Source organism: Impatiens glandulifera, chromosome 1 (genome assembly GCF_907164915.1).
Source record: "Impatiens glandulifera chromosome 1, dImpGla2.1, whole genome shotgun sequence".
NCBI classification, from domain to species: domain Eukaryota; kingdom Viridiplantae; phylum Streptophyta; class Magnoliopsida; order Ericales; family Balsaminaceae; genus Impatiens; species Impatiens glandulifera.
In genome coordinates this window covers 155,036,557-155,051,467 of record NC_061862.1, presented here as the reverse complement: position 1 = coordinate 155,051,467, position 14,911 = coordinate 155,036,557, and the positions used below count along the sequence as shown (strand labels likewise).

The window sequence follows — 14,911 nt, the reverse complement described above, 5'->3', positions numbered from 1 at the left end:
TTTACTTCAACATTTATCGTTACTGTTTTTAAAGTGACCATTAACAAATTATGATTGAGTATTTTGTTTAGGAATTTTAATTTTATACAATTTAATATATAAATCATCAATTGTTTGTATTAATTTTATTTTCTAATTAATTTTTTATATATAACTCTAATTCAACTAAATAAGAATTATTTTTTTATAAAAAAAAATAAAAAAAAATTTGACAATAGTTTAAGAACCTTTGTAATCAATCTTATCTAAATTTTAATAAATCTAAACTTTTACACTAGTCTTTTTTTATTATTTTACTTTAAAAATCATTATGTGAGGAACAAGAAAAATATGTGAGGAACAAGAAAAAGACCATGATAAAAAAGAAAGTTGTATATTTAAATTTTACTAAAAATATTTTAAGCCTTGTTTGAAGGGTTATTTGAATAACTTATAGGGATAAAAAAATAATGAATGATAATGATTTTGAGAAAGTAATAATTATTGTAATAAAAAAATTTAAAAAGTATTGATATATATAAATAAAATATAATAATTTAAAATAAAGAGTATTTTAATATTTTGATTAATAAATTGAGTGATGTGATGGAGAAGGATAATGAAGTAATGTTTAATTTTATTTGAGTTATTTGAATAATCCAAACCGAACCATGCCTTACATTAAAATAAAAAGGAAACTTAGTACAAACTTTATAAATAAAATAAATAACATATAAGTAAGTATTTTCTTATTAAAATTTTGTGATTAATTATAGAAAAAAGCTCATATATTTATGTAGATGTAAAACTAGTTCAAATAGACGTATAATATTTTTTTTAAATTTAATATTTATTATTTAATTTTTTTATTAATTAATTAATCTTTTTTATCTATTTTTCTATTTTTATGTCTTATTTTAAATTTGTTTTTTTTAGAGAATATTTAAATATTATAATATATAAAATAGTTTAATGTTTACTGTAATATTTTATTTATACTAAAAAAATTTAAATTTTAAATCAAAGATAAAACATAAATCAAATATAAACAAAATCCCTATTATAATTTATTTGTGAATTTTGTTCCTAATTTTTGTTGGTGTGGAAGGTTTTTTTTATCTTTTATTTAACATAAATAAAAATGAAATTAATAGATTTTTTTGTTTGATTTTTGATTTAAAATTTAAATTTTTTAATAGAAGTAAATATTAAAGTTAACATTTAACTACTTTATATATTATAATTTTCAAGTATAGTCTAAAAAATAATTTGAAAATAATTTATGTTGATATATATGACAATTTTTTTTTAAAAAAATAAAAAAAATTCAAATATCATACTAATATAAAACATAAGAATAGAGAAGGAAGAAATAGATAAAAAAAAGATAAATGGTTTAATTAATTAATAAAAGAAGAGAGAAAAAAAATGAATATTTAATTAATAAATATTAAATTTAAAAAATATTTAACATTATTAATTAACTTATACATATAACTAGTTGTTTAAATAAAGGGAATTTGACTAAATGACCCTAAAGATTGTCTTATTTAAATATGTGGTTACCATCTAATTTAAAATGCGTTGGTGAACATTTCATATTTTTTTTGACGAAATTGTCCCGTTGTGAGACGCAATCGGATGTCATGTGAAAAGTCCACAATCGTGAGACGTAACCCCGGTTGCGAGACGCAACCGGCAATCGGGAGACAATTTTTTTTTCTTTTTATTTCGTCTCGCGATTGCCGGTTGCGTTTCGCGAATGCCGGTTGCGTCTCGCGAATGTCGGTTGCGTCTCGCGAATGCCAACCGGAGATTGCATCTCGCGACTGTGAACTTTTCATAGGACATTATGAAGTTTTCACCTCTAACATTCGGTTGCGTCTCACGACAGAGATATTTTCGTCAAAAAAATATAAAGTGATCACCAACACATTAAAATTTATGCACTAATCACAAATTCAAATAAGACAATCTTTAAGTTCATCAATTAAATTTTCCTAATAAATACGACTAAATGATTTTTTTTTTCCTCTTAATTATAGCACTATAACATAAAGATGACGTGCTATTATAACATTGGATGGAAAAAGAGGGTCTAGCAGCTTCCTGCCGCAGACGAGTCGCCCTCCCTCCCTACTTTCTTCCTCGTCTAATTTCCAAAACTCGTTTTCTCTGTCTACTGTATTTCGTGTTTTCGCCGAATAGAAGTAAACCAGATCATGATTCATGAATCCATAATCAAGTAAGAAATCAAGATCATCTCTTTTGAAGAAGAAGAAGTGAGATTTTCTAATCCAATAATCCAATATGAACAACAACAACAACAGTAGAAGAAGAGAGAAAACGAAGATGAAGATAGCATTAAGTTGCTCGATCTGTCAAACAAACTACGACGAAAGCCAACGAGTTCCTCTAACTCTTCAATGCGGTCATAGTTTCTGTAAACTATGCCTTTCTCGTCTCTTCTCCTCAACGCCTTCCACCGCCGTTTCATGTCCTGGTTGCCGACACGTCTCCGCCGTCGGGAACTCCATTTCCGCACTCCCTAAAAACTTTCCTCTTTTATCTCTCTTACGTCCTAATGATACCAATTCAGATGCTTATTCCGACACCGACGATGAAGACGGCGATGCTCGTTCTGTCAGTGAAGACGGTGGTGATAACGGTAACGGTAATGTTCAGAGGTGTTTTGGAGTTGGATTTTCTATTGATATGTCTAGGCATCGGAATTTGAGGTTGATTGAGAAATTTAGTGAAGGGAGGAGGGTTGGGGCGGAACTTTGGAAGGCGAATTTGAGTGGTAAAGGGTGCGGGGGACATGTTGTGGCTGTTAAGCGGGTGAAAATTGGAGAGGGGATGGATGTGGAATGGGTGCAAGGTGAGCTGGAGAAGCTGAGGAGAGCGTCTATGTGGTGTAGAAATGTGTGTAGTTATCATGGTGCTATTGTTTTGGATGGTTATATTTGTCTTGTGATGGATAAGTCTTCTAGCTCAGTGGAAATTGAAATGCAGAAAAATGGAGGAAGGCTTACACTGGAGCAAATTCTCAGGTAAAGAAAACTCTTGTTAAAGTATGGACATTCACCAGAAAGAGCATTCATTTTAAACATTGATGGGAGACTAGATATGGAATGATGCTGGTATTTGATGTAATGTTAGAAGCTTCAGAAGAGTGATCATAATGGATGAGACTGAGCAATTTCTAGACCAAGTTTCCACTCTTCTTTGGTCTAGAAATTGGAGAGGAATAGGAGAGGATCTTGTAAGAGATGCCTATATCTTGGCCATATACTAGTTTCTTTATGAGTGTTGGTGTTCATTTGTAGTCAGGACTTGACAATCAGTGAATTTGGTGTTTTTTTGCTGTATTGGAAGTGATGATTAATAAGTTGTGAAATGTTCTCTACAGATTCTAATTGGAGCACTATATTGGTTCTTTCAGTCTTTCCCCTGATGGAAATTTGACTAGTCTTAGTCTGGTAGGAATCTAGGATTGATGTCTTGTGTAGGTGTGTACTTTGTTTATTGGTGCCTTTAGTTTCCTATTTTTCTCATCACCCCTGCTTTGTATTTCTTTCCTTTACTTTCGTTTCTCTTCTCAAATGATTTTCATCAAGGTGACAGTCTTAGAATTCTTATCGGAACAGCAAGCTAACAGACAAAGTAGGCACTGGATATGGCTCTTAAATTGGGGACTTTTCTCTTAGTGGGCTGCACTAGTTCCCTTTAAGTCTTTAATATTTTTTCCATATGTATATATAGTAGATTGGACACATCGTTGTTGAATGGGTGGTCTAAATCGATCCTCCATTGATCTTTATATTGACTTAATTAGGCATCTTAACTGTGTTTCTAATGCTGCAGATTTGGCGCGGATATTGCTCGTGGAGTAGCTGAGCTTCATGCAGCAGGAGTTGTATGCATGAACTTGAAACCTTCCAATTTCCTATTGGATGCAAATTATCATGTTATAGTTTCTGATTATGGGCATCCGCTTATTTTGAGAAAGTCTTCTTGTCGTAAAGCTCGAGAAATTGATTCATTGCAAAAGCATTTATGCATAGAATGTATGCTGCTTAGTCCAAATTATACTGCACCTGAGGCCTGGGAACCAGCAAAGAGATCTCTCCCCTTATTCAGAGAAGATGCTGCTGGCATATCTTTGGAGTCAGATGCCTGGAGTTTTGGTTGTGCTCTGGTTGAAATGTGCACTGGGTCTACCCCGTAGGTTCATTAACTCTTTTTTTCAATGTTATTTGAAGTAGAAAATGTTTAAAGACAGTCTTTCTGCAGGTGGGCAGGTTTGAATGCTCAGGAAATTTATCGTGCTGTTGTCAAGGACCGAAGGCTACCTCCACAATACTCAACTATAGTTGGTGCTGGAATCCCAACTGAATTATGGAAGATGATTGGTGATTGTTTGCAGTTTAAAGCATCAAAGAGACCAGCATTTAATGATATGCTAGCCATATTTTTACGTCATTTGCGCGACATACCTCGTAGTCATCCAGATAGTCCTATCAAGTAAGCATGTCCTATTAAACAAACTGGCGTCTATTTCCTGAATGAAGGTTGAGTAGGATGGAAGGATGTGCTTTAAATACTGATTTGGTATGACATGGTAGTTGTACAAAAATAGTTCTTTGTCAAATCTTCTGTAGAGTGTTTTAGTTTACTCCCGTTGGAAGATTGGTGGTGTTTTCCAATCTTAAGGTTGTTCAATATGAAATTTGTTCTTAAATACGCCTCATATTTTAGTTGTCCTGTCAACGAATTTGACTTGTTATCCCTTTTGATAGTTTCCTGTACCAATAATACTTGTTGGTTATCAGAGTAATGGTTTTTTAATTGAACCAAATAGAGAGAAGCTTGTTCTCAGTTGAGCTCAAGCAAAACCTAGGACTTGGTTAATTGCTTTGGAAAGGAAGAAGAGTTCAACTCCCCTCTCCTTGCATCTATATGTTAAGCTTTGTCATTTTTTCACTCACTTAAAATAGAAGCTGTTAGTGAATGAGCCCAAAATTCAAAATAATATATACATTTTGTTGTCCTTTCCCTATGACCTAGGAGTGTGGAGGGAGGATAAATTATGACCAGTTCCTATATAATTGAATATTTGGTCTGTTTGGGAATGGACCCAATGTAATGTACTGCCAACAAGTCTACAAAATGCTAATAGCTAGAGCTTGTGGGTGACAAATCTAAATAGCCAATCCTTGTTGGCGAACACATTTTGCGTCCTAAAAATCTTGATTTCTCTTGTTTCTAAAGCAATTATCTGCTTCCTGGTGCTTATCTCTTGCTTCAATATTTTTTTAACTGCTATCTATACATGGAGACATTAATCTCAAGTGTCATGGGGGTTTCTGTGATAGTACACATGTAATTGATAATTTTTGCATAAGTGCCTCTTACTGTATTGATAAACAAACAGTACATTGCTCTATTTGACTCTTCTACGAAAGTGCATTTTTTTCTCAAATTTATGTTGTTTGTCATCTATGCATCTGATTGTCCTTTATTTGTAATTGTTTAACCTCGTAGGTTTATTGGTACTCATCATAGTCTTTGTGCATGTGGATGAAATAGGGCATGATGTTGGTAGATTCTTTTCTTATTGTTTTGAAAAAGGTCAACTTGTATATAAAAGAAGAAGAACTGATGTTGGTAGATTCTAGTTCTGGGCAAACTTAGTGAAGTAAACAAAATATATTCCCTTACACAAGATTGACCTCTGATCAAAGATTTGATGGAATGACCCATGAAATAATTCAACTGAGTTTTATGTTTTGCTCCACATTCCCTTTTTCTTGTGGATACATTGTTATCTGCCTTAATGTCTATTGTCTTTCTCCAAATTCCAGTGGGTTTGCTGAGTGTCCTGAGATAGACACAAGAGCGAAGTCTCCTACGTCTGTTTTGGATGCTTTCCATGCTAGCCCTAACTATCTGCATCAACTTGTGTCTGAAGGTGATCAGAATGGTGTTAGGTTAGTAGATCTTGGCATGTACAGCTCTCTAGTTTTACAGGTCCTTACCTACCATCTTCAACTTTTATTAGTCCCTATTATCTCTCTTTATATTGACATGTAGGGATCTTCTTGCTAAGGCAGCTTCAACAAGTGGTAGCAGCTCCATCCTTTCTCTACTAGAAGCACGAGATGCTGATGGTCAAACTGCTTTACACTTGGCTTGTAGACGAGGTTGTCTTGAACTAGTTGAGGCCATCTTGGAATACAGTGAGGCTGATCCAAATCTCCCAAACAAAGATGGCAATCCACCAATTGTATTTTCTCTGGCAGCTGGATCCCTAGAATGTGCTCGTGCTCTCATAAGAAAATCACCTGGTGTTGTACATAAGATGAATGAAAGCCTTGGCTCATCTGTTGCTCATGTTTGTGCATATAACGGCCACCCAGACTGCATGCGTGTAAATTACCATTCCTCTGATGTCCTTTTATTACAAGTCTTGAATTAATCTTTAGACCCCTATGAATGCTCTCATTACTGTTACAGGAGATACTATTGGCAGGAGCCGACCCATATACTCTGGATGACAATAATGAATCCATTCTACATGTGGCCCTTGCCAACAAATTCACAGAGTGTGCCATTTCCATATTGGAAAATGGAGGGTGCAGATTAATGGGTGTCCTAAATTCAAATAAAATCACGTAAGAGTTATTAATTTTAACTTGGGAACCTTGTTTTACTGCGAAGATATGAATTGGTTAGGTTAGTCTGTGTATAAAACTTGCATGCAAAAGGGTAAGCTTTATAACTAACGAGAAAATGGTTAAATGGTGTTTGTGTGAGTTACTCCTCAGCATTTACTACTAGTCCTTCTCTTCCTCTAAAATAAATACAACTCTTTAAACTGCTGGTTGAGACATTGATTCTTTGCAAGCCAAAACATCATGAGTTTCAACTTGATAGGATTATAACTTTTAGGATCCAGATATAGGTTATCTGTATTTGCACCATGAATCGATTTTGAATTTTTGACCTTCCAACTAAGAAAATTACTGCTTTTTAGCCTATTTTTATTTTTCCTCTCCTACTAATTAACTTGTTTCAATTTGCCTTTCCAACTAATTAACCTGTTTTGTCTAATAAGTAGTGAATCAGTCAATCCATTAATTGTTGAATGCTGGGACTTCTATCAACTAGTGATTTTTTACATTAACATTTTTCTATCACATTTGACCTTCCAACTAAAGAAATTACTGCTTTTTACTACTACAACTTTTTGCCATTTTGATTTTTCCACTCCCACTAATTAACTTGTTTCAATTTGCCTTTCCAACCAATTAACCTGTTTTGTCTAAGTAGTGAAGCAGTCAATCCATTAATGATAGAATAGTTGGGACTTCTATAAACTATTGTTTTTTGTCCTTCAAACTAATTAACCTTTTTGAGTTGAAGGGGCAAAATTAAAACAAGTTGACTTGCATTTGGAAATCAAAGTTAGGAAAAAAAATTGAGGTGCCAAAGATCAATTTTCTCTTTCAAATATTAGGAGAATTTGGTTTCCACTGGATCACATTGAATTGTGTTATTTCCTCTCACTGCCACTTTACATATATATATACATATATTAGCCCTCTATTCATTATTTTCTCCATATCCTATAATGTCTATATACACTATTGTCACATTTACGTTTATACAATATATATAGTTGGTAGCAATCATGGTAGGAAGAGTTAAGATTCAATAACCTAGTTCTGAGACAATTACATACGTTATAGAAATCCACTGTACAATCATTTTAAAATATAAATAAAATGTTATGTAAGCACTAGGTTGGATAAAATAATGTGGATAAGGCTTTAAGTTGAACTGCAAAAACATGATACTAGCCTGTCAATTTGAAGTTGGTGATTCATCAGTTTCTCTAGTTCTAGTCAGCATACAACACTCTTTGTACATATTTTTATCATTTTGATTGCATTCACTAACGTCTTTTCATTTGCTTTTAAACTGCAGACCTCTACATTTGTGTGTAGAAATGTTGAATGTGACAGTTGTCAAAAGGTGGGCTGAAGTTGCTACAATGGAAGAGATTGCTGAAGCAATTGATATAGCAAGCTCAGTGGGAACAGCATTATGCATGGCAGCTGCTTTAAAGAAGGATCGTGAGCCTGGTATAGCTTCTTGATTTCTTTCCGTTCTTTTGATTTCAATTGATGTGAATTGAATTATGTTCCTTTAGTTCACAGTTGGTGGAAATTTTTTTTTTCATGGAAGGCACAATGTGCCTGTTAAAATAAAAGAATGAAGCCCAACTGGACAAAAACAATGCACCCAACATTAAAAGCGGTGCAACAAAATAAAACAAAAGGGGGATCTAAGGGCTATAGACAAACATAAAATGACAATGAAACCCAAATGAATCCGAGGGAGAGTACCCTAAAATAACAGTCACCCACTCCCAACTCAAACTTCTCATACTTCATAATCTCTTGGACATTTTGTCTTTCTATAATTTTTTTATGTTTATATGCTCAAGTATGTATTGATCTGACATGTATTGCTACACCAAATTGTTATCTTCTTGAAGTGTCTATTAAACTTCCAATTTTCAGTGTACTTTTTCATATCATTATGGTAAAATAAGCTTCTTTCTAATCACGGTGTTTCATGGTTGCTACTGGAGAGAGTTCCTTATATATAATTTGCATATGCATTTATAGAGGGTAGGGAGCTTGTGAAGATATTGCTATCTGCGGGTGCTGATGTTAATTCACAAGATTGCCAATATTGGCGTACTGCTTTGCACACAGCTGCTATGGCCAATGATGTTGAGCTGGTGAAGGTGGGATTCATTATGTTTTAGTGTATTTAAATTGTTTTATAGTTTAACAATTTTCCTGGGATCCTTACTTAGCTTCAGTTGTATGAATAGTTCTTTCATTTTCTTTTTTGTAGATTATTCTTGATTTTGGAGTGGATGTGAATATCAGAAATGTAAACAATACCATTCCTCTTCATTTAGCATTGGCCAAAGGTGCAAAGCCATGTGTTGAACTGCTCTTATCCTCTGGAGCAGACTGTAATTTGCAGGTTATTTATTTCCTGCTTTGCTATATTGACGCCACTAGGCCTGAGATCGCATTTTCCTCCAGTTTTGATTGCATAATAGTTATTGTCTTCTTTAGTTTCTATTTTCTTCATGGGAATCCATAAATAAAGAGGAAGTCATGTTTATAAGTAGTAATCCTATCTATGGTAACTTTGAGTAAATATGTGCATCGCTAAGATGTTTTTCTGTTTTTTCTCTTTCCTTTTTACCTTTTCTGCTTGTCTTTTTTCTGGTCAAGAATTGTCTGAAGATGTTTTCAGCAATATACTAGTATTTTCAAGTCTTGGTAATGTTGGATGGTTTAATATTTTGCTTATTAGTTTATGCATTTTACAATCCTGTTCTGTTGTCTAATTTGTAAGAATTCCAGGAATTTCTTCTGCTGGCTGTGGCTTTTTGCTGTGTCCCTATATTACTATGACCTTTCTAAGGTTTACAACCTTAAAATGTTTCTTTCACATGCCAATGTTCAGGATGATGATGGTGATAATGCTTTCCATATTGCTGCTGATGCAGCAAAATTGATTCGTGAGAACCTCGAATGCCTTGTTTTCATGCTGCAATATCCTGATGCTGCTGTTGAAACAAGAAATCACAGGCAAGTATCTAGTAGATTCAACACTTATTTGTGCCTATCCTAAAAATAGGACTTTGAAACGATTTTTAAGTTTGCTTTTGTATCCGGATACAGATATAGAAACAAAAATAAGTTTCTTAATTTATCCTATGTTAAGTTTCCAAACATTTTTGTGTCCGGATCCAAAACAAAATAAAGTGTTCCAAATGATTCTCATCACTGTTCGATTTTATTGGAACTATTTATGTGGGGAAATTAGTGGCAAGACATTGTGTGACCTTTTGGAAGCCCTACCACGAGAATGGATTTCCGAAGATCTGGTGGAAGCTCTAATGGAGAAAGGAGTTCATTTGTCACCAACAATGTGAGCAACATTAATTTATAACTTGTTAGTGCAGCTTTCATTGTGGTTATCATTCTTACTATATCTTGTGTATTATCAGATATCAACCTGGGGACTGGGTAAAATTCACGAGAAAAGTTGTGATTCCAACATATGGCTGGCAAGGTGCTATGTATAGAAGTGTTGGATTTGTGCGAACAGTTTTGGATAGTGACAATCTTGTTGTGTCATTTTGCTCCGGAGTGGCTCATGTATTAACAAATGAAGTTATAAAGGTGATTCCTCTGGATAGAGGACAGCTGGTGCGCATCAGGACCGATATTGAACAACCAAGGTTTGTTTGATGTTTACAAATTGAGCCTATTTGGAACTGGTATTTTGTCAAGATACCCATTTGAACCAAAATTAAATTGAAAGTGATTAATTTTTGTTTGGTTTCTGGATCTTTTTTCTTCAATTGTTTTTTCTTCAATTGGTATAGAATTTTTTTTCTGGAAGATGAAGATTATTTTCTGGACCATTGTGATTTGGTAGATATAACAAATGTAGATTTTATTGTATCATGATGAACATGAAAAAATGTTGATAACAAAACAACCCAATATCTTTATCCAACCATGCTTGTCATATCTTGGTATGATCTCCCTATCATTTCATTCAGTATAGGACACCAAAGAGGAAACTGTCCCATGAGCTCAAGTGGTAAAAATCTTGAACTAAGAGTCTGAGGTCTCAGGTTCAATTCTCACTGAAAGCATGTTGATTGAAGTGGTAGTGGGATGTTGTGCTAACTAGCCTCTTCAAGGAAAAGAAAAAAGCTGATCGGAAACTGGTGCTTGATTTTATTTTATTAACAGGTATCCATTGACCGGCCTTTCACTTAGCAGCATTGGAACAGTTCTTTGTGTGGACGATGATGGGATTGTACGCATTGGATTTACTGGTGCATCAAGGGGGTGGCAAGCTGATCCTGCAGAACTTCAAAGGGTTGAAGAGTTCAAAATAGGTGACTGGGTGCGTGTTCTCCCCACATTGACAGTTACCAAACATGGACTTGGAGCTGTCACTCCTGGGAGCATTGGTGTAGTCTGCTGCATCAGACCTGATCATAGCTTAGTGTTGGAATTTAGTTACTTGTCAAACCCATGGCTTTGCGAACCTGAGGAGGTTGAATCAGTCACCCCTTTTAGGGTGAGATATAATATAATTTTTTTTCTATTTGGATAGAATTTTTATTTTTTACGATTTTCTCTTTGTTTCCTTTTTGAGTAAAAATACTTACATATTGGCTCTAGATTGGTGACAGGGTGTGTGTGAAACGATCTGTTGCGGAGCCGAGATTTGCTTGGGGTGGTGAGACACATCATAGTGTTGGAAGAATTATAGACATAGAGAGTAATGGATTTCTGATTATTGAAATACCAAATCGAGCCAGACCGTGGAAAGCTGATCCATCAGATATGGAAAAGGTGGACGTGTTGAAGGTAAATTTTATTGGTCAAGCTAAGCTCAAGCATGGTCACTGGTCAGAATCATTTAGGCTATGTTTGGATAGGTGAAACTGGTATTAGAATCGAAAATAGAATTTCAATTCCTGTGTTTAGAGATATAACTGAATTTTAAATCTTAACAAGATTTATTTGATTTTCTTTTTCATTTTTTTCTCTCTTTTAACTGCCTATAATCATCTACCTGCATAAAACTCGTTTTTAGTTTTTATTTGTAAATAACATTCATTTCAAAGAAAAAATGTATGTACAAAAACCCCTTCACATGAAATCTTCTCATGGCCGGCTCCCACAAACTGGTTAACTGCCGTGAGCCATCCAGAAATGTGATACATGTTAGGGTTCGTAGGCTCAAGAAGAGAAGGCAGTATAAGCCATGTCTTAATAATTTAAGTAATGGGCCCATGTCTTAATAATTTAAGTAATGGGCCTTGGCCCACCTGTTCTATACTAAACGTAAGCCCATTTTACTTACCATCAGTCCATAACCCGAATTATTAGTATTAATAAACTGGAGACATATTAGAGTAGGTATGATTTGGTTTAGTGGTTAGACTGATTTCTTAGTTCTCATCTCCTATTCTGGTTGTAAATACTTTTTCATCACATGCTATGGTTGTAACGTTTTTATCATTCTTATTCCCAATTCGAGCTTGATCACTAAATGAGCAACTTTCTTAGTGTAATTCTATAATAACCTCAGAGAAACTAATCCTTTCTATTTCATAAAGGACAGGTTGGTGACTGGGTCCGAGTGAAGGCTTCTGTTCCATCACCAAAATATGGATGGGAAGACATTAACCGTCTTAGCATTGGGATTGTCCACAGCTTAGATGATGGTTGTGACGTGCATGTTGAATTCTGCTTCAGGACCAAACATTTTATGTGCTCTGTCACAGACTTGGAGAAGGTTTCACCCTTCGAAGTCGGACTAAAGATTCGTATTATGCCATCTGTTTCTCAACCTCAACTCGGTTGGTCAAATGAATCGGCAGCAACAACTGGGGAAATTTCAAGTATAGACATGGATGGAACTCTAAATGTAAGCATCTCTTCCTCCATGATCCAATCTTTTTTTTTTTACTTTAGTAGATTTGAACAAACAGTAAATTCTTAATTTAGTTATAATCAAGCCTGCATCTTCATGAGTGATCTTCATTAGTTAAACAGTAAATGGTCATATACAGGCTTAAGTGTTTGTAATTTGGTGCAGGTTAAAGTCGCCGGAAGAACCACCTTCTGGAAAGTTGCTCCAAGCGATGCAGAACGTCTGCCTGAATTTAAAGTCAACGATTGGGTCCGCGTAAAGCAGTTTCTCGGAAACAGACCAAATCATGAAGGAAACGTTAATGTAAAAGACAGTATAGCCGTAGTCCACAGTACCCACGATATTTTCCATGTGGAACTAACTTCCTGTTTCCGTCGAGGCAGATGGGAAGTTCACTATTCCGAAATCGAAAAGGTCGAACCCTTCAAAGTAGGCCAACACGTTTGTTTCAGATCAGCAATAATCGAGCCAAGGTGGGGATGGAGAGGCGTCAACCCTAATTCACGTGGCATTATAGTCGGTATAGATAGTAACGGTGAATTAAAAATATCCTTCTCCGGTTTGCCTCAATTATGGAGAGGAGACCCCGCCGATCTCCAAGTCGAACAAATATTCCAGGTCGGAGAATGGGTCGAATTAAAAGAAGACTCCGGAACATGGAAATCGATAGGACCCGGGAGTATCGGCATAGTTCAAGGAGTCGGTTATCTCGATAATCAATGGGATGGGAACGTTCTAATCGCGTTTTGCGGCGAGCAAGAACTATGGGCAGGTCCCAATCACAAGTTGAAAAGAGCAGAGAAGCTTGTGATCGGTCAAAGGGTTCGGGTAAAGCCCACAATTGAACAACCGCGTTTCGGGTGGTCGGGTCATTCGCATAGTAGTGTCGGAACGATAACAGGTATAGATGCGGATGGAAAGCTAAGGATGTTTGCAGCTTCAGGCTCGCGGGCTTGGATGCTTGACCCGTGGGAAGTGGAGGTGGTGATTGAAGAGAAACTCCGGGTGGGAGATTGGGTTAGGGTTAAAAAGACGGTTTCTAACCCGACCCATCATTGGGGAGAGGTGAATCATAAGAGCATTGGGGTGGTGCATAGAATAGAGGAAGGGGATTTATGGGTTTCGTTTTGTTTCTTGGACCGGCTTTGGGTGTGTAAGGAAGTTGAAATGGAAAGGGTTCGGGCTTTTCAGATTGGCGATAGAGCGAAATTTCTTGATGGTTTGGTTACGCCGAGATGGGGATGGGGAATGGAGACTCCAAAGAGTAAAGGAGAAGTTGTTGGAGTTGATGCTAATGGGAAGTTAAGGATTACGTTTAAATGGAGAAATGGTCGACCTTGGGTCGGGGATCCAGCCGATATTTGTCTCGATGAAGACTAAGTTAGTCAGTTGTTCATTGTCATTACTAGTTGTCGCCATTTATTTTATTTTATTTTTGTTTGTTCGTGTTGGTTTGTAAAACTTTTTTCCTTTTTATATGGATCGTCGAGGATAAACAAAGTTGAGAGCTCCCTGTAGATATAAAGGTAGAGCTTTCTGTTGTAGAGATGAATGTAATACGTTTATGATGTATGTATACAATTTTACGTAGCCTATTATTTGTAATTTTTAAAAAATATGATATTTTGTCACAATTATATTTGAAATTTGTATAAAGAATGTATGAAAAATATAATTCAACATAGTAAAAAAAAAAATTGATTATGCAAAAGGAAAATAATTGATTTCTGCAGCCAAAGGATTAATATTTATATATTTTGTATATACCCAACTGTCTTTGCATGTAATAATGCTTTATTAACTGACACATCTTTAAAAAAAAATTATAACTACATAATTGGGCCGGCCCAAGGATAAATATGCATAGCCCTTAAATATATATATATTTACTTTTTGTTTGTTAAAGATTGAAACCGTCACTGTGCTAATAAAGATGATTAACCAATTAATTGTATATTAATCTATTATACACTTTTATATCATTTTTAAAAGTATTTAAAAAAATGATAAGAAATAAAAGTTGCATAGGCCACCATAAATATCCAACTTTCGGGGGTCGGGTATGTACACCGTCTAGATTGATAGACGTATTACTGTTTTAAATTGAATTTTTTTTGAATTATATGTGTTCAAAATTGTCGAATAAAGTTTTATTGTCTTAAAAATATATAATGTGTAAGAATAATTAAAAATACTAAAAAAAAATAAAAAATAAAGAATTACGCTTTTGTTTTTACATATATTGTAAAATAAAATATTATGTTATAGTAAAAATACATGATTATTCGAATGTGAAAAACCTTAGATTGTTAAAATTGTGAAAGCTGAGTCTCGACATAATAATCACATTTTATAAAAATAATCAAGA

General features: G+C 34.7%; 1 protein-coding gene across 1 annotated transcript; it reads left to right on the top strand.

Moving 5' to 3' along the window:
• Positions 1 to 2,145: 2,145 nt before the first annotated feature.
• LOC124920289 (E3 ubiquitin-protein ligase KEG-like) lies at positions 2,146 to 14,148 on the top strand. Its single transcript, XM_047460745.1, has 16 exons — positions 2,146 to 3,032; positions 3,847 to 4,206; positions 4,276 to 4,506; positions 5,847 to 5,972; positions 6,076 to 6,412; positions 6,499 to 6,656; positions 7,972 to 8,129; positions 8,679 to 8,800; positions 8,914 to 9,048; positions 9,541 to 9,665; positions 9,904 to 10,008; positions 10,088 to 10,321; positions 10,845 to 11,178; positions 11,283 to 11,471; positions 12,232 to 12,537; positions 12,709 to 14,148. The coding sequence occupies exons 1-16, from the start codon at positions 2,290 to 2,292 to the stop codon at positions 13,921 to 13,923; spliced, it is 4,878 nt and encodes a 1,625-aa protein (XP_047316701.1). The 5' UTR covers positions 2,146 to 2,289; the 3' UTR covers positions 13,924 to 14,148.
• Positions 14,149 to 14,911: the final 763 nt, after the last annotated feature.

What these genes read in the sequence shown, in the direction of transcription:
- LOC124920289 (XM_047460745.1), top strand. Translation starts at nt 2,290, where the DNA reads ATGAACAACAACAACAACAGTAGAAGAAGAGAGAAAACGAAGATGAAG. An exon ending in ATGTGCACTGGGTCTACCCC is followed by an intron (nt 4,207 to 4,275) that starts GTAGGTTCATTA and finishes GTCTTTCTGCAG; the next exon opens with GTGGGCAGGTTTGAATGCTC. An exon ending in AAAGAAGGATCGTGAGCCTG is followed by an intron (nt 8,130 to 8,678) that starts GTATAGCTTCTT and finishes ATGCATTTATAG; the next exon opens with AGGGTAGGGAGCTTGTGAAG.